This window comes from Macaca nemestrina, chromosome 4, assembly GCF_043159975.1.
Source record: "Macaca nemestrina isolate mMacNem1 chromosome 4, mMacNem.hap1, whole genome shotgun sequence".
Classification (NCBI taxonomy): Eukaryota; Metazoa; Chordata; class Mammalia; order Primates; family Cercopithecidae; genus Macaca; species Macaca nemestrina.
In genome coordinates, this window is record NC_092128.1 from 154,686,819 (window position 1) to 154,709,521 (window position 22,703).

Here is a 22,703-nt window from a genome sequence, read left to right on the forward strand (position 1 = left end):
GAGAGGGCCAGTGGCTTGCTGTGGTCACACAGTCCTGGGGTACGGCCTGGGCCTGAACCCTCACTGTGGCTTAGCCCTTGTCTCATACATGAGCAATAGCTGCCCTCCAGCTGCCCCTCGGAAGCTGGGCACCCATCCCAGCTGCAGGGCAAGGCTGGCTCCAGAAGGTTTCCTCCTGCTCCTGAGCCCAGCTCTGAGCCCACAGGGCACCAACCCCTCACCTTGGCAGCCTCCACCCACTTTCTCACCCAAACCAAATACCACCCCTTCCAGGAAGCCCTCCCGGCTCTTCCCAGTGGGGAGTTCCCATCCTTCCTGGACCTCCAGTGCTTCCCCTGCTGCCCTGAGCAGGGTCACCCCCCTCCGCACTGAGTGTTCCACCAGTCTGTGAGCTCCCCGGGGGCCGGGACTAGGCTGGGCTCCTCCCTGTGCCCACACAGAGCTTGGCACAGAGCCCTGCACACAGTAGGCGCTTCATAAGTGTGTGTCTCCTCCTGCTTACATCCTGTCACCCCCACCATGACACCTTCAAGCAAGGGCATGGGAACTCGGGGCTCTTTGTCCCAGGACTGGCTGAGCTTTCGCAAACACTCGGGGCCAAGCCACACGGCTCCCAGGAGGCCTGAGCTCCCAGGCTGGGTGTCCCGGCTGCTGAGGACCGTGCATCTCACCACTTGCCATTTTCCCTTGTTCCTCTGTGGGCCCTTGACTCTCCCTGGGCACCTGCCCTCCCACACACCCGCCCTTCCTGGCCAGCTGCCGGGTGTCCCCAAGGCAGGTGCCTCTCTTTGGTGTCTGCCCTTCTCCCGCATTCCCTATAAATAGCCCATCTTTGCTCCTCGGTGAAGGGGAGCGTCGGGCTGAGAAGGCCTGGCCGCCTCTCTGTCCCATGACCAGACAGTCATCGAGTTGCTGTGTGACCTTGGGCATGCCGGGGCCCTCGCTGGGCCTCTACCCGTCAGCCCTGGATCCCGCTCCTGGTACCTGCTCCTCTCCCCTGGGCCTGGCCTTGTGGTCTCCAGCAGTCTCCCATGCCATCCCGGGACCCCTCATGGAGGATGGGGAACTGCCCAGGGCTGGGAGCCTCAGGTTGACCGGAAACCTTGGGTCAAATGGGGAAGAGCTGGTGACGCAGCGTCCTCAGAAATGGCTCCCTTTGGAGGGCTGAGTCACATGGTGCCCGTGGAGCCCACCTGGGCGTGCACCCCCAGAGTAGGCCTCACACTCCCAGGACCTTGGTGGGGTGACCTGAGTGCAGGTGGCAGGACCAGGCTGGCTAAGCTGGAAGGGACAGATGGGCCCTCAGTTCTGTGGCCTCTGGGGGACGGGCCCCTGGGCTTCTGCTCTAAGGAAGGTCCCAAAAGCTGGAGACAGCGACAGAGGAGAGGGGTGAGCTTCCTGTCACCGAGGGCATGCAAGCAGAGGCTGCCCCTGCTCCTACCCCCACTGGCCCTTCCTCCCTCCCTCCTTGTCCCCCACTGGGTCAGGCTGAGACTGGGTCCCTTCTTGGGACCTGTCTGAGCCTGAAAACCAGCTTCTATCCCTCCAGTTCCTGCCCTGGAGTCTCCTGGGTTCCCATTACCTCTGGGACCTGGCTCTAGCCGCAGCCTCCTGCCTCCCTGGGTCTGTGCCAGAGTTCAGACTGGGGGTGGGTCTGCCCTCGATGGAGGGGTGGGGTGGGGGCTCAGCAGCCGGGACTTTAGGAAGGAGAGGGGAGGGGCCGTCCAGGCAGGCAGGGAGGGGTGACAGGGAGCTTTGACTCCCAGTCCCAGCATCAGGCAGGTGTCTGGACCCCGGGGCCATGTGGGAGGGAAGGGCCCAGGGCGAGGCAGTCCCCTTCCCAGCAGGGCCCTCCCTCTGAGCAGAAAGGCAGCTCTGCGTGGGGTGCAGGGCTGGGGGCGGTTTCCCTGGGTTGGGTACAAGACCCCCACTCAGCTGGCAGGTGGATTCAAGGGCCGGGGAGTGGAGTCTCTTCCTCAGACTCTCGCTCTGGCTCCTGTAGGTGGAATGAGGGGCACCCCGTGCTCTGGGCAGCAGGAAGCCAGGGACTCTCTCCACCCTCCCCCGGGGATGCTGAACAAGCTGGTGCTTGTCCCACGTGGACCCCAGCCTCTTATTCACTCAGAACAGGGGCCACACAAGGGCGGGCTGTCTGGGGGAGGGGTGGTGGGTGAGATGCGTGGGGAGGGGCTGCAGTGCAGGGTCTGGCTCTGGGCTCAGCATCCTGAGACCCCCCCGCAGAATTAGGGGTCTCTGGGCACCTCCTGTAGCTGGGGCTCTGGTGACGGCAGGGGAGCCCACCCTCACACAGACGCACCCTCCAACCACCTCACGCTCACACTCACTCACATGCAAACCCACACCATCGACTCACCCAGAACCTCACTCAAGAGCCTCTGGGCGTCCCAGGCCCACTCACAACCCCTCAGCTGCTGGGTTCTGCACACACCCCGCTGGCACGCACAGCCAGACACACACAGAAACGGCCCCGCACCACAGATCCACCACGCCAAGACCCTGCTCCCGCCCATCCTCCTGCTGCCACCTGAGCTCGGCTCCTGCCTGCCCTGTCCCTGTCCACACTGGCTCTCAGACACGCTCCAGCCCAGTGTGGGCCGCCCATCTCCCAAGGGTTCCCACGTGCACCCCCCTGGTCACACCATGCTCTCGCCAAGAGAGCACAGCATGTCCTCACCCCAAGGCCAAAATCAGTACAACCACCCCCCAAAACGGGACGTAAAAAACCCTCAACTCTTTCCCTGAAACCCACAGTAAAAACCCAGGACAAACAAGCATTTGACTTCTTTTCCTTTGCAGATTTTTTTTTTAAGTAGACATAATCTTTTTTTTTTTTTTTTTTTTAGTAGACATAGTCTTTTTTTCTTTCTCATTTTACAGCAAACATTGCAAATATAGAAATATTTTTTTCTGTACAATAGAACGACTACAGTGTACACGGGGGCTGGGCTGGGGGACGTGTCTCCCAGCCCTCGGCCCTTCCGGCCACCCCGGCCGTCCACAGGCACAGCCTCCACCCACCCTGAGTCCAGCAGGGCTCCAGGACCTGTCCCAGAGGCCACCTGGCCGCCGGCATTCACTCTGCTCTTCTACGGTGGACTCCAGAGGCGGCAACGAAGAGACAGACTGGACAGAGAATCCACAGAAAACCACGGACCGAGGAGATCACACGAGGGGCCACGAGGTGGCCACGCCGGCCACACCCCCCACGGACGGCGTTTTATGTCTTTTTTAAAAGAACTTGTATTTTATTTTATTTTTTTATAAAAGGAAGAAAATAAAGAGAGAGGAAAAGAAAAGGCAGAGAAGACTCAAAAGAGGAAAGATAATGAAAAAAATCCCCACCCCCACCCCCCATCCCTAAGACACAGTTTTCCGAAGTCCCTCGTGTGTGTGTGTGTGTGTGTGTGTGTGTGTGGACACGTACCACCCGGGGCGGCGAGCGCATCCCAGGACCAGCCACAGGAGCTCGGGACGTGTCCCCCTTGTCTGTCCCCGCCCGCGCCCCCCTCGCCTCTGCAGGGCCCCCCGGCTGTCACAGTTGCTGTGGTGTTGTGCGTGTGTTGGATGCTGTGGTGGTGTGCGTGTGAGTCTCTGGGTGGATCCTGCATCCTTTTTGGTCCAGTGGGCATCGCGGGTCTTGGGGGGGGGGGGCTCAGGACTTGTGCTGGGCCGACACGCCCTTCCAGTAGTCCAGGATGTCGTGCAGATCCTCGTCTTTGGCGAACTGAACCTTCTTGCGCAGCGCGTGGCCTGCGGCCATGAACTCCTCTTCCTCCTTGTGCCGCCGGCGGCTCAGTCTGAAGCGCTCCCAGATGCTCTGGGAGGCCCGGCAGGTGTACTCGGGGCTGGAGGAGTAGCTCAGGCTGTGGTACTGCGGGGACAGCTGCGAGTAGGCGAGGTCGCGGGGCCGCGGCCGGGTGAGCGGCTCCAGGATGGACGCCTTGCGCCCCAGACCCTCGTGCGCAGGCGGCGGCGGTGGCCCGGGGGGCGCAGGTGGCTCGGCCGGGTGGGAGCCGGGGTACGAGTGCCGGTGCTCGCCGTACTGGCGACCCTTCTCGGCCTCGGCCCGCAGCACAGCGGCCGCGGGCGTCACAGTGAGGATGGCGTCGGCCGCGGGGGAGCCCTTCTCGATGTACTTGGCCTCGGCGGCCGCGGCCTTGTGCACCCCAACAGCCTCGGCTCGGAAGGCGCGGGGGCTGCGTGCGGAGCTGCCGGACGAGGCGCTGGCACGAGGGGGCCCGGCCGCCTCCACACTGTGGTGCCGCTGCAGGCTGTGGCCGAAGGCGTCCTTGTACCCGGGCGCCAGGAAGCCATGCTTGGCGGCCAGCGGCTCGGACAGCAGCACCAGCGGCGGCTCGGCGGCGGACACGGGCCCCGACTTGACGCCCTGGAAGGAAGTGGACTCGGACTTGAGCGCGTCGATGCAGTTGTTGATGATCTGGTTGACCTTGTCCACCTCCTTGGCGATGGTGGAGATCTCGGCCACTGAGCTCTGGCTGTCAGGCCCCGGCCGGCCCAGCTCACAGTCCCTGCGTTCCGGAGGGTCCCCGGTTCGAACCTCCATGTAGCTGCCCTTGCTGGCCTTGGGGGTGTCGGCGCTCTCCACCAGCTTGTACTGCTCCACCTCGCCAGCCACAGGCAGGTAAGGGATGCGCGTCACGGCCTCGGGGCCCAGCAGCGGGCCCTGGGAGAGCGGGGCCAGGCCGGGCGCCTCCAGCTCCGGCCCATACTTGAGCTCGATGATGGTCTTCTTGAGGCTGCCAGCTGCGGCGGCAGAGGCGGCCTTCTTGTGTTTCTCCTCCTGGCGCCGCCGCCTGCGCAGGCAGTAGTAGACGGCACCCAGCACCAGCACCATGCCGAAGAGGCAGCCCAGGATGGTCATGATGTAGTGGGTGGCCGTGGAGGGGCTGGGCACCGGGCCGGGCGGGCTGGGCAGCCGGGGCAAGCAGATGGTGAGGCAGGTGTGGTTGTGGCGCAGCCCGGCGCTGGTGGACACCACACAGTAGGTGTAGTTGGTGAGCGTGAACAGGTTGGTCAGGCGGATCTCCTCCTGGGCCTTGGTCAGCCTGGACACGGTGGAGGCCTTGCTGTTGTTGAAATGCTCCAGGGTGTACATCCGGTGGAATGGGCTGGGCAGCTGGACAGTGATGGTGGCCGAGTTCTGGGTGAGCTGCTTGACCTTGATGAGGGGGCGAGCCTCGGCCTGCGTGGCCAGTGTGGGCAGGGCCACCAGTGGCGTGGTGCCATCCCCGGAGAAGCACTCATCATCGGCACAGGGTGTGTCACTGGGCTCTGGAGGAGGTGGGGGCGGCGGGGAGCGGCCCGGCTGTGAGCGCCCGGGTGCCGGGCGTGGGGGCCCGACCACCTCAGCCGCGTACGAGTCCTCGGTGCAGACTGACTGCAGTTTGCTGAGGATGCTGCGGTGGCCGCGGCGGCCCTGGCCCAGGAGGTAGTATCCGGAGTAGACGGGCGGTGACTCGCACTGCATGCGGTCGTAGGTCTGCGTGGCGTTGGTGAAGGCGGCCAGCCAGCGCAGGAAGCCCAGCAGTTCACAGGAGCAGTAGAAGGGATTGCTGTAGAGTTCACACACCGACAGCTTGGCCAGGCCGGCGAAGGTGCCGCTGTTGAGCTGCTGGATGCGGTTCATGGACAGGTCGATGTTGACAATGTTGGGGCACTCCCAGAAGCTGCTGGCCATGACCACCTCGATGAGGTTGGCCTGCAGGTACAGGTACTCCAGCTTGCCCAGGCCGCGCAGCATGCCCTCCGTGAGGTTGCGCAGCCGGTTGTAGCCCAGCTGCAGCACCTGCAGGTTGAACTGGCCCGAGAAGGCGCCGTCCTCGATGTAGCCGATCTCGTTCTTGGTGAGGTTGAGGTACGTGAGGTTGCCGAAGCGGCTGAGCGAGGCGTACTGCACGCTGCGGATACGGTTCTCGTTGAGCCGCAGGTCCACGATGGTGTTGTTGATCTGCTGTGGGATGGCCTCGTAGGGCGGCTGATTCTGGCTGCAGATGGCCAGCCACACGAAGCCCTTGTCACCCTCGATCAGCCAGCAGTCCCCGCGGGCCAGGCCGCCTGCGTGCAGCAGGGTGGCGGCCGCCACACACACCCACAGCGCGCCCCACCCACACCCGGCCATCGGGACCGCCCTGCAGGGAGCCCCAACTCAGCCTGCCCAGGGGGACCAGGTGGGGGGGCCAGGCGGCAGCCCCCAGAGGGATGGAGGGGCGGGAGGCGGAGGTGCCTGCACTCTCAGGGGTGTCCTGTCCCAAACTGCATGGCCACGTGACGTAAGCGCGGGGAGGGAGGGTGCCTCCCTCACGGCCGGCTGTCTCTCGTCTTCCGCCCCAGTCCTGCGGTGACCGAGGCCTCCTGCCCCATGGGCCTGGGTGTCCTGACGGCTCCACTGGCTCCTCCTGCTCCGACGTTCCTGCTGCAAGACAGAAGAGAAGACAGCGGTCAGGGGATGGCCAGCATCTCACAGCAGCGCATCTGAACGTGGGCTGAGTCCCTGCTCCGCTGAGCCCCCCAGCCTCTTCTGTAAAACACAGAAGAAAACAGAAGCCCCTTCCTCAGAAGCCCCTGGGGGGTCCTGAGACGGGTCAGGATAAGGGAGGAAATGCTTCACCCTCCCGTGGAGGGGTCTCCTCGGCTCTCGGGCCTCAGTTTCCTCATCTGCAAAATGGATGGGGCACTACCTGCTTGGCCGGGCTCCAAGGTACTGACAGCCTAGAATTGAGACCCCCTGAAGCCCATTTCACTCTCGGCACAACCCTGGTCGGATGAGGAAACTGAGGCAGGGGACTGGGACCTAAAGTCGCTTGGCTGAGGAGTGACGGGGCTTCTGCCAGCTGGCTGCGGCCAGGGATGCGCGTGTGAAGGCCCCCACTGGGCACGGTGCCCGTCACCTGCCGCTTCTGCTCCCAGGAGGCCCGGCCGCAATGCCCCTGGAGCCGCCTGTAGGAGCTGCCCTGTGCACCCACCGCAGGGTCCCCAGCCCACGGCACAGAATCCTTCCAGGGTGCAGGCTCCGCTCCAGCCCTCTGGGAGGGAGGCACCGGGAGGTATTCTGGCCTGTCCCGGGACTCGTGTCTACCAGGTCTCGGTCTGAGCTCGCCTGCCCTGTGTCCCCGGCATGCTGTGCCCCCTCTGGGCCTCAATTTCCCCAAATGAGCCAGCTGGATGGTCTCTGAGAGTGTCTACACGGCACTGGGACTTGGCACTGTCTGCACCTCACCTTGGTGGAGTGTGGCCACCTCCCTTCTGGAAGGAAGGGAACCGCTTGCTCCGCCGAGAATTTCCAGGCTCTGCTCATCCTCCCCAGGCTGGGAGAGGGACAGCTCTGAGGCCCCTGGGGGAGCCGGATGCCTCTCCCGCCATCCTCCCTGCCACCATACGGGGTCCTCTGCTCTATTCCTCAGCCTCCACTGGACCCCGAGGGTCTCCAGGCAGGACGGTGCCTCCTCTATCTCCCTAGTGTCTGCTGAGCCTGGACACAGGATGTAGGGACCAAGCCATAGGGGAGGAAGCCCCAGGTAGGAAGCACCCTGCAGATGGGGCTGGAGGTACGTCTGGGGAGCGAGGCACGCCACTGGGCTCCTGCTCCCCCACGGACCCCCCACCACTGCCTTCGAGACAAGGGGGCCCCCCCTGGTGTGCAGCCTCACCTCCTGGCCGCCTGTGTCTCCCCTGCAGGATAGAGAAATGGGTGTGTGTTTGCTTGTTAGTATGTGGATTTACAGCCGGCCTCTGTCACCGAGCCGTGGCCTGGCGCGCATCCAGCTGAGTGTATTTCACTGATATTGACGTTTGCAACTAGTCTGCACTGAAGCGGTTTAAATTAGAGAAAAAATATATAATGATGTAAAATGGGTTTTTTCCTCCCTTTGGAAACTTCATAAAGAACAATTTTGTTCCAGCTTCTGGAGAAGAGTCTATTTCTGATTTAAAGAGGAGAAGTCAGATGGCACGGGAGCTGTAGCGAGGTCCTAGCAGGCCTCGGGGAGCTAACCCAGGGCTTGGCCTGGAGTGGCCAGGGGACACCCTGCTCAGCCAGGTGGGACCTGACTAGGCCCACTCAAAAATGGCTCCGGGGGCTGCTTGGGTCGGGAAAATGGGGTCCCCACGTGGTCTGGTTGGATGTGAAATCCACCATCACGGGAGAGTCAGCGCTGTCTCAGTCACCGTCATGCCATGTGCACCTGCCATCCCGCACCCACACCAGCCCCTCCATCCCTCCCCACCATCCCTCCACCGTGCCCAGACAACCTGTGCCAGTGCTGGGATTTAGCTTTCCCAGGCCTCTTGGGAGCCCAGGTCTCAGGCAGAGGCGCGTGCTGGCCGGGGGCGGGCCGAGGACATGGGGCGGATGGCGTCCGGCTGTGCCCAGCCTCCGGAAGGGCGGGTCTGGCCAGCGGCCACGCAGGAAGCATGTAGGAAGCGTGGCGCCTCAGCCCACAATCGTAATCACCTTTAATCTCTTGCTCAAAATAACCCAAAGTCAAGGTAAGGAGGATTACAGGGCCTAAAAGCCCTTATCACAGGCACAGGGAGGAGGCTTGGGGCCTGGGGCTGTCCAGGCTCTCCTGGGCCTGGCAGCTGAGGGCTGGAGGGCTGCGTGCTCATGGGGGTCACGTGTGTGTGTGTGTACGTGTGTGTGTGCATGTGTGTTTGTGGACACGTGTACACCCATGTCCACCCACACACGTGTTTGGTACACGTGAGCCCTCGTACGTGTGTGCCAGGTTGCGTGCGTGTGTGCGTGTACAGATGTGTGTGCACAGGTGTGTACACAGGGCTTGTGTACATAAGTGCACAGGCCATGCTCACTGGGGCACTAGGCAGAGCAGGTGTCACTGAGGGCGCCCTGTCTGGGCAGCGAGGCCTGGGGCCCTGGTGTGTCTGGGGATAAGGGGAGGCAGGTGTGGGTGGCACGGGTGCAGCTCAGAGTCCCCCAGATTTCCTCATGTTCACACATGCACGGGGGTCTGTATGTCTGGCATGTTGCATGCATGCAGGAAACACGCTCTAAGTGTGCAGCAGTGGCTGACATCTCCAGAGCCCAGCTGAGCACCACACTGTCTCCTGCTTCCTGGCTCACCTGGTTCCTCCCCTGCCAGCCCTTTCCTTACCACCATGCCCCACTCCCCGCATTGTGAGTATAAGAATCTGTGCATCAGACTCCTTGGGAGTGGTGCTGGGAGCACAGCCTCACCTCCCTGCCCAGCTCTGAGCCCTCCTCCATCGGGCTGGGCAGCCCATGTGATGAGGGAGGGAGGCCATCCCCAGCCCAGTGTCCAGCCCTCACCTTCCTGTTCGGCCCCTGCCCCAGAGTCCAGGTGAGCAGGATCCTGACCTACAGGGGCTTGGGGAGTCCTCCCCCGACCCCCAGCCTGGCCTCACTGCCAAGTCTCCTAGGCAGGGGGATCTTCAGGGCATGTGGGTGTGACTCCCCGTGTGGCCAGCGCCCTGCCAGTGAGGAAGGGTGGGCCCACAGCCCCGTAGGAGGCACGGGATTTTGCCCCCTCTATGGCCCCAAGCTTTGGAGGGGCCCCAAAGTTTTCTTTTCTTTTCTTCTTTTCTTTTTTTTTTTGAGACGGAGTCTTGCTCTGTCGCCCAGGCTGGAGTGCAATGGCACAATCTCAGCTCACTGCAACCTCTGCCTCCCGGGTTTAAGCAATTCTCCTGCCTCGGCCTCTCAAATAGCTGGGATTACAGGCACCCACCACCACGCCCAGCTAATTTTTGTACTTGTAGTAGAGACAGGGTTTCACCATATTGGTCAGGCTGGTTTCGAACTCCTGACCTCAAGTGATCCACCTGCCTCCGCCTCCCAAAGTGCTGGAATTACAGGTGTGAGCCACCACGCCCAGCCAAAGGGCCCAAAGTTTTCATTCTGCAGCTCACTTCCCAGTGGGGAAACTGAGGCACAGAGAGAGAAGGACTTCTCCAAGGTCACACTGTGAGTCAGCCCTGTGCAGCCTCCTGTTGGGGGCCAGGGGGACAGGCTGGATGGGTGCTGTGCTAGGAAGGGTTCAGTAGGCGCCCTGGGTCTGGGAGCCCCCAAGGACAGAGGCTGTAGACCTGGCACAGGAAACAGGGAAAGGCTGAATCACCCAGGAAGGTTCTGGACGGACCACAGGCCCCCCAAGGCCCTTTCCAGCTGGGCTCGCTCACTCAGTCATTCTTGATGCCCTCGCTGATCCACACGCACACCTGCCCCTGTACCCCGCATCCTGTGATCCACCCATTAAACAACGTTTCTAGAAAGGAGTGCTGGCCGGCACGGAGGGCAGGTGCGGAGACCCCACACGGGCGCAGCTCTCCTGCACAGACCCGGGCCCAGCCCTGCTCCCCTCCTCAGCACACTTGCAACCTCAGACCCAGAGGCTAGCATGGGTGTGGACCACAAGGCCTCAGGGAGGCCAGCAGGCCCACGGCAGCCCTCGGGAGGGCTGCTCCCCGCTGCCTGAAAGGAGCTCCCCTTCCTCTCAGCCCATCTGCACCTGCTCCCGGGGCCTGGCCTTCTGCCTCAGGGAGATGCAGAGGCTGTGGCCCCTCTGGAATGGGCACTTCTGGGGTCTGATACCTCCAGCCCTCTGCAATGCCATCCTTCCCCTGCAGCTTTCTTGGATGCATGGAGGTTCTGTACTTGCACTGTCCAGCAGGGCGGCCACAGGTCTCCTGTGGCTCTGGAACACCAGAAATGTGGCCAGTAGCTGCTGTAATGGAACTCGATACAGTTCCATTGTATCGATGTATTGGAAGGTTCTAGTTCTAGTTCTAGAACCTTCCATAAAACAAACCAACTTGACCTGCGTGCCCTCCAGCCTCTGCCTCAACGTGGCAGGTTTTCTCAGAAGGATCGGCAGTGGTTTCCATTCCCCTCCCTCACCTCCTCTTCCATCCTCAGCTCCACCCCGTCCAGCGTCCCCCCCTCGGGCCCTCTGAGCCGTTCTCACCAAGGTCACTGGCGACCTCTGCCCTTCCAGTGCCCATTTTTGTCTTGCTCAGCCTCTCAGCAGCCCTTGGCCCAGGCAGCTGCTGGCTTCCTCCTGCAGCCCTCTCCGCTCCGGCATCCCAGCTGCCACCCTCTCCATCCAGGTTCCTTCACCTTCACCTCGACTCCACATGTTCCAGCCCAGGCTCGGTCCTCACAGCCTCCTCTCCCCAGCACTCCCAGGGGGTCTCGCCCTGTGGTTTTGTCTCTGTGCAGCTGACCCCCAATCTATCTCGAGGCCCTCGACTGCCCCCGACTTGAAGATTCTCTCCTGTCGCATCTAAGTGGCTGCTCCAAGATCTTGTCCCTGCTGGCATCTCCCTGCTCACCATCCACCGCATTCCTCCACCTAAAGTTGATGCCGCATCCTGGACTCCTCTCTTTCCTCCCCCCACACCTGGTCCAACTCCAGTAGCATCTAATCCACCTGCAGAAGCATCCGGAATCCCTCCACTCCCACCACGACCGCCCTGGTCCAAACTGCCCAAATCCACTTCCGGCAGGGATGACGCCCTTGGCTCCACCTCATCTCCTGGCACCCAAAATCCATTCTCCCTCCACAGCCAGAGGGAGCCTCGCTAACCACCAAGGCAGTCCTGCGGCCCCACCCTCTGCGCAGCCCTGAGGGCATCCAGTCCTCTGCGCGTGGCGGAGAATCCAGCCTCCAAACACGATCTCCAGGGCCCACCGGATCCGCCTCCGCGCCTTCTCGCTCCCTGTCCCCGATGCACACCCCCTTCCTGGCTGAAGACCCTGCACCAGCCACCCCTCCACCTGGGAAGCTCCGGCTCCCTCCTGTTGTTCAGTCCAAGATGCAGCAGCATCACCTCAAGAACCCTCCCTGCTCTGCACCCCGAATTCACTCTCAGCCCCCACCTGGCTTAAATCCTGGCACTTCTCTCTCCCTGATGTTGTGCTTGGTTATTTACTTTTAATTCATGTTGGAGCTGCTCCTGCCACTGCAAGAGCAGGAGCTGTGTGTCCTGGTCACTGTGGCATCCCAGGGCCGGCGCGGTGCCTGGCAGCCAGCACTGGACAGACTCGGGCCACGCTGCGCACGGGCTGGGATGCGCCAGCTCTGCTTCCTCTTCCGTCGAATGGGAGTGAGGACCACTCCTCCCAATGGGCCTGTGGTTTCTCACAAACATTAGCTTCCTTTTGTATTTTTTTAAAGAGATGGGTCTCACTCTGTTGCCCAGGCTGGAGTGCAGTGGTGCAATCACAGCTCACTGCAGCCTTGACCTCCTGGACTCAAGCCGTCCTCCTGCCTCAGCTTCCCAAAGCACTGGGATTACAGGTGTGTGTCATCATGCCTGGCCATCCTTTTCACATTTGATCAAGCCCATAAGAGTTGTTACCCCCTCAGGAAAGATATGAAGTGCCCACAGGGAGTTAGGGCATCCTAACCCTAACCCACAGGGGGTCCTGCCTCTCAGTTTTGGGCCAGACCCAGCTGGGTCATGCATGTCCCCACCAGCTTCAGTGTCTGATGCCCCTCACCCAGATGGAGAGAGGCCTCCACGTGCCCGGCCATGGGCAGCCACGAGAGCACCACAGGCCATGCCATGGGACACGGGACCACGCACCCTTTGTGGTCTGGATGGGAAGCCCCTCAAGTGAAGGGACTGGCCAAGGTCGCCTGGGCTATTCGGGGAAATGGGCTCCCAGAACGACTGCATTCACTCACAGCCGCTGGCGAGGTCTGCTCGTCGCACGGAGACCTCGCCTGTCCTGGGGGCATCTGCCTGTCCCAGGCCTGAGCCTACCAGGCTTCCATCTTGGGACAGCCCTGCCTCCCACAGGCAGCGCCTGGGTTGGGGGGAGCTGGAAGGGGCAGCCAGCATAGCCTATTCACAGAGAGTGCTTACTGGGGGACAGACATGGAAGCCGGGAGAACAGAGAATGGGGTCAGATGTTAGGCCCGGTGACCCTGGAATGTGCTCAGCTCTGGGCCTGTCTTGAGGGTGGAGAGGGGCAGGAACCAGAGTCAGTGGCCTCTGGAAACAGGAGCACTCCTGGGACCCAGTTGCTAAAGAGCTCTGTCCAACAGGCTGTGACAGGTAGCGAGCCCCCCATCAGCAGGGGTGTTCAAACAGGAGCAGGCGCGGAGGGCAGGGCTGCCGGGAGGTGGGGTGAGGGGGAATGCCCCTGACCGAATGAGCTGGCCATTTCAGGGAACGTTGAAGGTGGAGGGAACACTCAAAAGGATGGAATCTGAAGCACATTTGGCCTTCCTGAAGAGGTTCTCTCTCCTGGATGGGTGGAGGGCAAGTGGCTTAGCATCTCAGAGTGGGACCCAGTCCCCTCGGACAGCAGAAAAGACCCCAACTCCAGCTGGAACCTGCTGGGATTCAGGGCCAGGGGCCAGCGGGTCAACCCCCTGCCGTGCCCCTGAGACCCAGAGCAGGAGGGTCCGTGTTCATCTCTTGGTCTTGTTCTGTCCACTGAAGATGAGTTGCCAGGCACTGGACATTTAGGAACCATGGGGCCCCTGAAGGGCTTACAGACCACAGTGGGGCCTGCAGGGAAACGGGAGGCCTGGCTGGAGCTAGGGAGGTGTGTGAGACAGCGGGCAACGAGGCCGGGCTTTGGCAGGAGCCGCGGCTTGAAGGGCCTCAGCAGATGAGTAGGAGTTTGTTAGGGAAGGAGGGTAACAGGCATCCCAGGCAGAGGAGGTGTGTTGGAGCCATGAAGGTGGGAGGCCCCTCCAGGGAGTGTGGGGTGCCCAGGGCGCAGGCAGTGGTGGGCAATGCTGGGCAGGAGGTAAGGCTGCAGGGGTAGTGGGGGCAGGTGGAAGGGCTTGAGTGCTGGGAGAGGAGCCTGTTGTTTGACCAGATCATCTCCCCTCCCTGGGCCTCTCTGCTCAGAAGGGGTGGGAGGAGAGAGCACGGCATTGCTCCCTGAGAATCCTCTCCTGGAAGAAGACCCTCTCCCCTCTGAGTACTGGAGTTGCTGGGAGAACTGGCCACAGCAGGAGAGGCCAGGCATCTGGGCCGGAGCCAGAGTCCGGGGTCTCCAATTTCCGTCTCCAGGCCTCAGTTTCCCCCATCCTAACATGAAATTGTTGAACCAGGCACCTCCAAGAACTCTTGGGATTGTGTCTGTGTCTCCCCGGCTGGAGCCCTCGTGATGTCTCATGATCACACTCACACACGCTGCCCTGCAGAGAGCACCCCCCTGCCCCCCAGGGGACGATGGGGACAGTGCGTGTAAGGCGGGCACCAAGTTCCTTCTGCAGCCTGTGTCATCACTAATGAAATCAAGAAATATGGTGGTTCCGGGCTTTTAAACTTCTTACGACTGAATTTGCATAATCACAGCAGCCGTGCTGGGACGGGCGTGCATCTGTCTAAAAATATTGTTCCTCGTCTCGATCATTTAAACCAGATGAAAGGCCAGGGCTGGTCTGGGGCTGGGGCCAGGGCTGGACTGAGGATTCTGCTGATGGAGCGAAGTTTCCAGCTCCAGGGGGAAAGGTGGGCAGAGGGCCAGACGTGTGGGGGAGGGGGGCAGGGAGATGGGTGGAAAGCTATAGATCGATAACTTTTCATCGTTCCAATGTTTTGCCGATAGATCATGTTTACTGCTAACGTCTGCCTGCCTCTGCAGTTTGGCTCTCGCCCTGTCTCCCTGGGCTCTGCCGCAGAGCCCATGAGGCTGTGATGGGCATATCAGGGCAGTTGGGCCTCAAGCCGCAAGGCCTGCCACAGTGACCTGGCCCGGCTAGGGGCAGGTAGGGGGCCCACCTGTGCACCTGCTGTGTGAGGGGATGCAGAACCATCGCAGGTCAGGAGACGGTGTTGGCTCTGCCATGCGCCTGCTGTGTGACCTTGGGCATGTCACTTAACCTCTCTTAACCTCAGTCCCCTCATCTGTCAAACAGAAATCATCATGGCATCTGCCTCCCAGGGTTGTGGTGGGGATGCACCACCAGCTACTTAAGGCTCCTGCTGGCATGTTGCTGGGTACAAGGGGGTGCCCAGTAGATGCTCATTTTCTCCTCGGTAGGGGAGGGAAGGTCAGTGCAAGGCAGTGTGGGAGACAGAGCCGCATGCTGGACACGTGGGTTTTCCTTCAGCACAGTTGCCAGCCCTGGTGCCCACACAGGGGGGCCCATGGAGGGCTCAGGGCAGGGCAGGGGGAGCCTCAGAGCTCCAGAGGACCCCCCAGGCCTGGCCCTCTCTTCCGCTCCCTGCTCCTATCCTATTGTCCAGGGGAGGCTGGCGGGGGATGCAGGCAAGGCCGGGGCTGGGAGGGCTGACTCAGCGGGGCTGGCTCCTGGGGACACGGCCACGGGGTTGGGTCTGGCAGGCCCCTGACCTCAGCCTTGCCCTCCAGGAGGCCGGGCTGGGGAGGAGAACAGAGGGGACCACTGCCTGCACCACGTCACCCCTGTGTAAGGACTCAGTGAGTGCTGGGGAAGGTCAAGGGGCTGTGGGAACAGTACTGAGTGCCTGACAACCTTACCATCTGACCTTAGGCCATCCACACAACTCATGGAAGCCTCAGGGCTCCCCCTGCCCTGCCCCCAAGAGCAGGAACGCCCTGCGAGTGTGCAACAGAGAAAAGCTCCTGTTTCCTCCATGGTCCGTTGGTGCGCGGTCCCTCCCACATACAGAGCCACTCCCCAGGGTTCAGGGAGGCAAAGGTGTTACCTCAGTTGGACAGAGCGGGAAACAGAGGCTCAGCGTGGGAAAGTCTAGCCAGGAAGTTGAGACTTCCCCACAGCAAGGCCCAGGAAGGCGGCAACAGCACCCACTCCACTGCTACTTAAAAATGCAGATTCCCTGAGCGGGCATGGTGGCTCACACCTGTTATCCCAGCACTTTGGGAGGCGGAGGCAGGAGGACGGCTTAAGCCCAGGAGTTTGAAACCAGCCTGGGCAACATGGTGAGACCTCATTTTTACAAAAAATAAAAAAAATTCGCCGGGTATGGTGGTGTGCACCTGTGACCCCAGCTAGGTGGGAGGCTGAGGCAGGAGGATCCCACGGGCTCAGGAAGTCGAGGTTGCAGTGAGCCATGATTGTGCCACTGCGTTCCAACCTGGGTGACAGAGTGAGATCCTGTCTCAAAAAAAAAAAAAAAAAAGTAAAAATGCAGATTCCTGCCTCACCCCAGAATACGCAGAGGCAGGCCCCAGAGCAGGAGCCAAGGGCTAGGTGAGGCAGCCCCTCCCCAAGGCCCTGGCAGGCGGGGAAGGGGGTGCCTGGTCCCCTCTGCCTCCTCCCAACCCGAGTGGGGAGGGCTCAGGGATGGGGCTGGGACCCTGAGTGCTGCCTCCTGGGATGCACCAGGCTTATGCCGCCATCCTACCTCTGGGCCTGCAGCCCCGGGCTGCTCTGGAGTTAATTAGAGACCCAAACATTTAATGGTCTGTTATGCTTCCACGGGGCATCTTTTAAATTAAAAAACATGATATATGGCGCCGTTGGAGGGAGAAATCACTTCGCAATGGTTCCCTGCTCCAGCACTGGCAGGGATGTGGGGTGTAGGTGGCTGGCTGGTCTGGGAGAGGAGGGATGACCCTCCCTGGGAACACTGGATCCCCTCTCACCACCGTCAGAAAGTGCATCACTTAAGCCAGGCAAGGGTCTAGGTGTCCAAGGATGCCTGGCAGCCTCCCCATCACACCCTCATAACCCTGGCAGCGGGAAGTTCTATCTTTAGTCTGACCTGAATCTCTCCAGTTGCTTTCAGGGATGGCCAGTTTGAGACTGAAGGCAGAGAGGTGCTGGTTCTTCTCTTCCTAGCAGTACCCTGACCTCCAGGAGCCCCTGAGCTCTGGCAAAGCCTTTCTGATGATGTCAAGCTGGCAGATTCTGTCCCTGTTCTGACCTTGGGTCACAGTCTGGTGGTAAAACAGGACCTCCTGAGACGCTGGAAGGACCCTTTGGTGGGACTGAGGCCTGGCTCCCCTCTCCCCGGGCGCAGGTGCACAGGCATGTGGGCTGTTTGCAAGCACAGATCCTGCCGCACAGCAGCGTTACCATGATGACTGAATCTGTGTGTATTTCCTGGCTGCTATTAATTGTGCTAGAGATTTGGGACATGGTTTGGGGGTGAAGGTTAGAAATGAGCAATTAGCCCTCAAATGTTAAAACTAATAAGGGAAATAAATGACCAAGCAAAGCCTAGCCTGGGAGACGCCCCCGACAGCAAAGCCCAGAAGGCGGCAACAGCACCCACCCCATTGCTACTTAAAAATGCAGATTCCCGGAGCGGGCATGGCAGCTCACACCTGTCATCCCCGCACTTTGGGAGGCGGAGGCAGGAGGACAGCTCAAGTCCAGGAGGTTTCAGCAACGGAAGATGGGCTGGAACAGGGCTGGGATGTGGCCGCCCCAGGCAGGGAGTGGCCCAGCCCGGTTTGCTTGGTGACCAGGATGTTTCCAGTCGGAAGGGGTGCTATCTCCTGTCTGTTACTAGAAAGTTCTATCATAACCCCAGGGATGCTGACACAACACCATGAAACAATTACTATCCTACCGTCCAGGGCGCCTCGTGCCTCAAGATGACCGGGAAGGCATTTGCTGTCCCCACGCCCATCAGCACCCAAGAGGCCTGTCACTCCCCCCAGGGGGTTCCCCAGCCACCAGCCCTCACTCACACGGTCACAGCATTTCCACTCCCCAAAGCCACCTGTCAGGCACTGCGTGTCCTGGGGACTGGTGTCCCGGCTGCCAAGGAACCTCAGCTGGATCTGGCTGAGCTGTGAAAATAAAAATGTGGGCCGGGCGTGGTGGCTCGCACCTGTAATCCCAGCATTTTGGGAGGCCGAGGTGGGCGGATCACTTGAGGCCAGGAATTCTAGAACAGCCTGGCCAACATAGTGAAACCCCGTCTCTACTAAAAGTACAAAAATTAGCCTGGCATGGTGGCAGGTGTCTGTAATCCCAGCTACTCGGGAGGCTGAGGCAGGAGAATCTCTTGAACCCGGGAGGCGGAGGTTGCAGTGACCCGAGATTGTGTCACTGCACTCCAGCCTGGGTGACAGGGTGAGACTCTGTCTCCAAAAAAAAAAGAAAAGAAGAAAAACGTGGCATCTCTTGACCTCATCACATGGCGTTTCCCCGAAGCTTGTTCAGCGCTGTCCCCGCTGTGGCCTGTGCTCGCTTCCCAGGAAAGAGGTTTCTGTAGACAAGGCCAGTGCCATAGCGTGGAGACGCCTGCTTTTGACTTGCATGTCATCAGCAACGTGGGGCATGTTTCTCCCCACCGACATGGCCTTCCACCACTTTGCAGCTCGGGGAACTCCACGCCATCCTGAGACGGGACATCCTCCTCTGTCTACCAATCTCTTCACTGTTTGAATTCCTGCATTTAACTGTCAATCACCTGCAAACCATTTCTCTGGCGTAAAGTAGGATCAAAATTGATTTTCTCCCTTCCCCCAGATAGGCAACAAATTGCCCTGACACTAGATTGAGTAATCTATTCCCTTGGGCTGATTTCTGGTGCTCTAGCTCCACCCAGGCTGGAACGTCTCCTGCCTCTCCTCCTACCCCCTACAACCTTGCGTGGCTCCCCAGTACCCTGGAGAGAGTCCACACTTCTTCTTGTTTTGTTTTGTTTTTTTTTTTTTTTGAGACGGAGTCTCACTCTGTCGCCCAGGCTGGAGTACAGTGGCCGGATCTCGCTCACTGCAAGCTCCGCCTTCTGGGTTCACGCCATTCTCCTGCCTCAGCCTCCCGAGTAGCTGGGACTACAGGCACCTGCCACCTCGCCCGGCTAGTTTTTTGTATTTTTTAGTAGAGACGGGGTTTCACCGGGTTAGCCAGGATGGTCTCGATCTCCTGACCTCGTGATCCGCCTGTCTCGGCCTCCCAAAGTGCTGGGATTACAGGCTTGAGGCACCGCACCTGGCCAAGAGTCCGCACTTCTTAAAGGGGCTGACCGGGTCTCAGTGAGGGTCCTTGCTATCTCTCAGCTGTCATTTTGCCATATAAGGCTGTGATTTGCCTGGGCATTTTTGCTGACATGTTGTTTCCTCTGCCTAGGACATGAACCCCTTCCACCACCCCAATGTTCTCCCACTCAGTGGGCTTCTCTGTTCGGTCCCCACGTTGGAGCTGGAGCCTCGCGTCTATAACTGGGGCTGCCTTTGCTTGCTCCGCTGTGACCCCATGCTGCCAGGCTCTGATTCTCATCTCTCTCCACCTGGAGTCCACCTTCTGCACCGAAAGCTCGGGGCAGGTAGGGCTGGAGTTGGGGTTTCCTTTCCAGGCATTGAGTAGGCAATGCCTGCTGAATGAATTCAGGGAAATATTAACTCTATAGCTGCCTATAAAAGAAGGCAACCAGGTCAGGCAATTGGTTTACGCCTGTAATCCCAGCACTTTGGGAGGCCGAGGCAGATGGATCACCTGAGCTCAGAAGTTCCAGGCCAGCCTGGCCAACATGGTGAAACCCCGTCTCTACTAAAAATACAAAAATTAGCCAGGCGTGGTGGCAGGGGCCTGTAATCCCAGCTATTTGGGAGGCTGAGGCAGGAGAATCGCTTGAACCTGGGAGGTGGAGGTTGCTGTGAGCTGAGATCGCACCACTGCACTCCTGCCTGGCTGACAGAGCAAGACTCCATCTCAAAAAATACATAAATAAGTAAAGGAAGGCAATCCGAAATTGGCCTATGTCATGGTTTTCTTGGGATGGGCCCTGTGCATGTCTATCTCTGGGTCTAATGGTGAATATATCCCCTTGTCACTCTAAAAGTATCCCATTTGGGAAAATATACTGTCATATGGTTACCCTGTCACGAGGCTTCTGTGTGGGACCATTTTTCCTATTGCTATTGATAACACCTCCCTTCTCTTCTTTGACCAAATTCAGCTCAATTTCAATCACCGTAAGTCTGTAAGAAGCTTCCATATCTGGTAGGAAGGACATCTATCATTCTTCCTTTTCTCTGCATTTCTTTACTCTTGCCATTTGAGTATTCATTCAGATGAACTTTTAGAATGATTTTCCCTCGCTTGGTAAAACTCGCCACCAGCCTGTTGAGGGACTGCATTAAACCTATGAATTAATTCTAGAATAACTTTTGGGTAATATTCCAACACGGCACATCTCACCACTCTTGTTTTATTTGATATCTCTCGGGATAACTTTATAGAGTTTTTCATAATGATCCTAAATTTCTCTTGTCAGTTCATTCCTGGGAATTGGGAGGGTTTTGTTGTTATTTTATTGGTGCCGTTGTAAGTGGCGACCATTTATTTAATTATGTGTCTCGACTAGCTGTTGTTAGTACAGAGAAAAGTTATTGATTTGTATATGTTTGTTTGATTTCCAGCCCAGCACTTTCGTATTAAATTTTTATATTAAGTCATTTTTTTTCTCAGTTGCTTCTCTTGGGTTTCTAAGGTCTTGAATCATATTGTCAGCAAATAATTACAATTCTTCCCTGTAGACATCCCATTTAATTCTGTTTCGTGTCTTATTGCTATGTCCAGAATTTCTGGACAATGATGAAAGCCTTGCTATTTTTTAATATAAGTTTTTGAATGGGAATCATTAAAAAATCTCATCACCTAGAATGATTCTGGCTGTTGAACTGAGACAGATTCTTGACTTCGATAAAGAAGTGTGTTTCTGGTTCTATTTCTAGCCGTTACTTTAAAATCCGAAATTGGCACTAGATTTTATCAAATGCCTTTCGTCATTATGAATGTGCATGACAGCTGACCTGTGGACACTGTGTAGTTTATTAATAGATTTATCTCACATTAAGCCAACTTTGAATTCTTTGTTTAACTTCTACATAATCATGGCTGATTCTTATCTCTGCGATAGTCTGTGGAATTGGATTTCCTTGAGTGTCTTTGAGGCTTTTTGATCCAATATTCACGGGTGACATCAGCGTGGGGTTTTATTTCCTGCAGGGTCTTGGCTGGTTGGGGGTTTGAGGCTGTCCTGGCTTCCTCCTCCAGCTTATCAAACAGTGCTGCTGCTGGAAGCCCCTGGCTCGGTGAGCTTGGCCCCCTCCCCAGTGGATGTGTTCCGGAAAGCCCCACAAGCAAACACCACACGCCGCTTTGTAAAGTGAATGATCACGTTCTCAAGTGAAATGTCACGCCTCATTTATCTTCTGTGCTTTCCAGATTTGCACGATTCAGGGTCGGCTCAAAGTAGGGTGAATGACGGAGCAGCCTCCTCTGGGAGAGCTCACGACCGCCTGGAAGGCGTCCGATGCAGCGGATTCAGAGATGGCCTCTGGGAGGGGCTGGTCATCAGGTGGGGCTGCCGAGGGCCTTGGAGGGAGACCCCAGCTCCCTGCCCGTGAGGCTAGGCCTGTGAGACCACCCCCACCCACCTCCTGGGACCTGCTGGTCTATGTGCCGGGGCATCCATGCTGACAGATGGACATCCCGGTAGGCATTTGGGAGGGGAGGGCACAGAGAATACAAAATGAGTAAACTGCCATCTCAGCCCCTTCGGGACAGCCGTTCTGACATAGGAGAAAAGGAACAGATGCAGGAAATAAATAGGGGCTCAAGGCAGGACTGCTAGGGCAGACCCTGTCTGCAAAAGACAGCTGCATCTCTACCTCCCACCCGGAGTCTGCAGAGACCTTGCCACCCCCTGCTGAGACACAGGGTCTAGCTCAGCACCCCTGAATCTGGGTTGGCCTGAGATAGCCTTGACCAAGGTGCTGGTAGAAGTGAAGCCATGTCCATCCTGGGCACAGCCCCTAGCTAGGCTGGCCTCCCTGCCTCCTGTGTCATGGAAGCAGCCACCAGGTGAGAAAAGCAGCTTTCCCAGCACCTTGCTGTGAGACCTGGGTGGTGGGGGGTGTGGTCCCATCGAGACCGAGAGGCCAGGGCCATGGCACTGGCTTGAGAGCGAAGGAGCCACTGCTGAGCAGAGGTGAACCGCCCTGCTGAGCCCTTCCCAGTGCCTGACCCAGGAACCCTGAGCAAAAGGAGCCTGCACTGAGCCCCTGGGGTGCAAGGACTTTGTCGGGCAGTGGTGGATCACTGACTCACGCCAAACCCAAGTCCTCAAGTAAGAGGGAGTGGGTGGCGAGCCCCAGGCCTCCTCCAAGCTCACTTTCCCCGTCCACTACAGGGGGCCGAGCTCTCGCTCTAAGAATCCACTGGAGAATTGGAGGGCTCCTGGCGGTGAGTTGAGCAGAGGGGCTCCATGTGGTGTGAGGGCCAGGGGAAGCCAGCAGCGGCAGCTTTGCGGGGCAGGAAAAGCTGAGCTTTAAGCTGAGTTTGCCTCCTGAGCAGCTGGTCGTTCCCCACCTGGGCGATTTGCAGAATGTCCTTAACTTCTCTGAGCCTCAGTGTACCCTTCTGACAAATGGGGCCACTGATAGCCACTAACAGGACCATCATGAGAGTGAGATGCGCTGTGTTTGTGAACATGCTGGGCACACGGAGGAGCTGGTGTGAAGCTCCCCTTCTCTGACAGGCACTGGGACCTGGGCGGGGCTTGATCCTCCCACTCAGTTCCTGATGCTCACAAAACTCTGGGTCTTTCCCAGCCTCTGTTTTCTCTCTTCTGAAAACTGAAAATACTAACATCACCCTGGGGTTACTGGAGGGGGGAACGTGAGACAATACATGTGCTGTGTGCTGCCTGGGGCGTGAAGTGGTCTGCAAAGCCGTCGGTGGCATTTGCGCGGACAGAAGGAAAGGTGGGGGGTCTGAACAAAGCCCAGGAGGTGTCCCCAAACCAGG

The 22,703-nt window shown here is 59.0% G+C and overlaps 1 protein-coding gene across 4 annotated transcripts in view; it reads right to left on the bottom strand.

The window, feature by feature from the left end:
* Positions 1 to 2,795: 2,795 nt before the first annotated feature.
* Positions 2,796 to 22,703, bottom strand: part of LOC105483408 (extracellular leucine rich repeat and fibronectin type III domain containing 1) — an 82,879-nt gene continuing 62,971 nt past the window's right edge. For 2 of the 4 annotated variants that reach the window (XM_011744296.3, XM_071095442.1), the window contains exon 3: positions 2,796 to 6,454. In XM_011744296.3, coding sequence (XP_011742598.1) covers positions 3,674 to 6,160 — 2,487 coding nt within the window. In that variant the 5' untranslated portion in view covers positions 6,161 to 6,454 and the 3' untranslated portion in view covers positions 2,796 to 3,673. The remainder of the gene's footprint in view (positions 6,455 to 22,703) is intronic. The other 2 variants (XM_011744290.3, XM_011744291.3) reach the window with 1 other exon arrangement.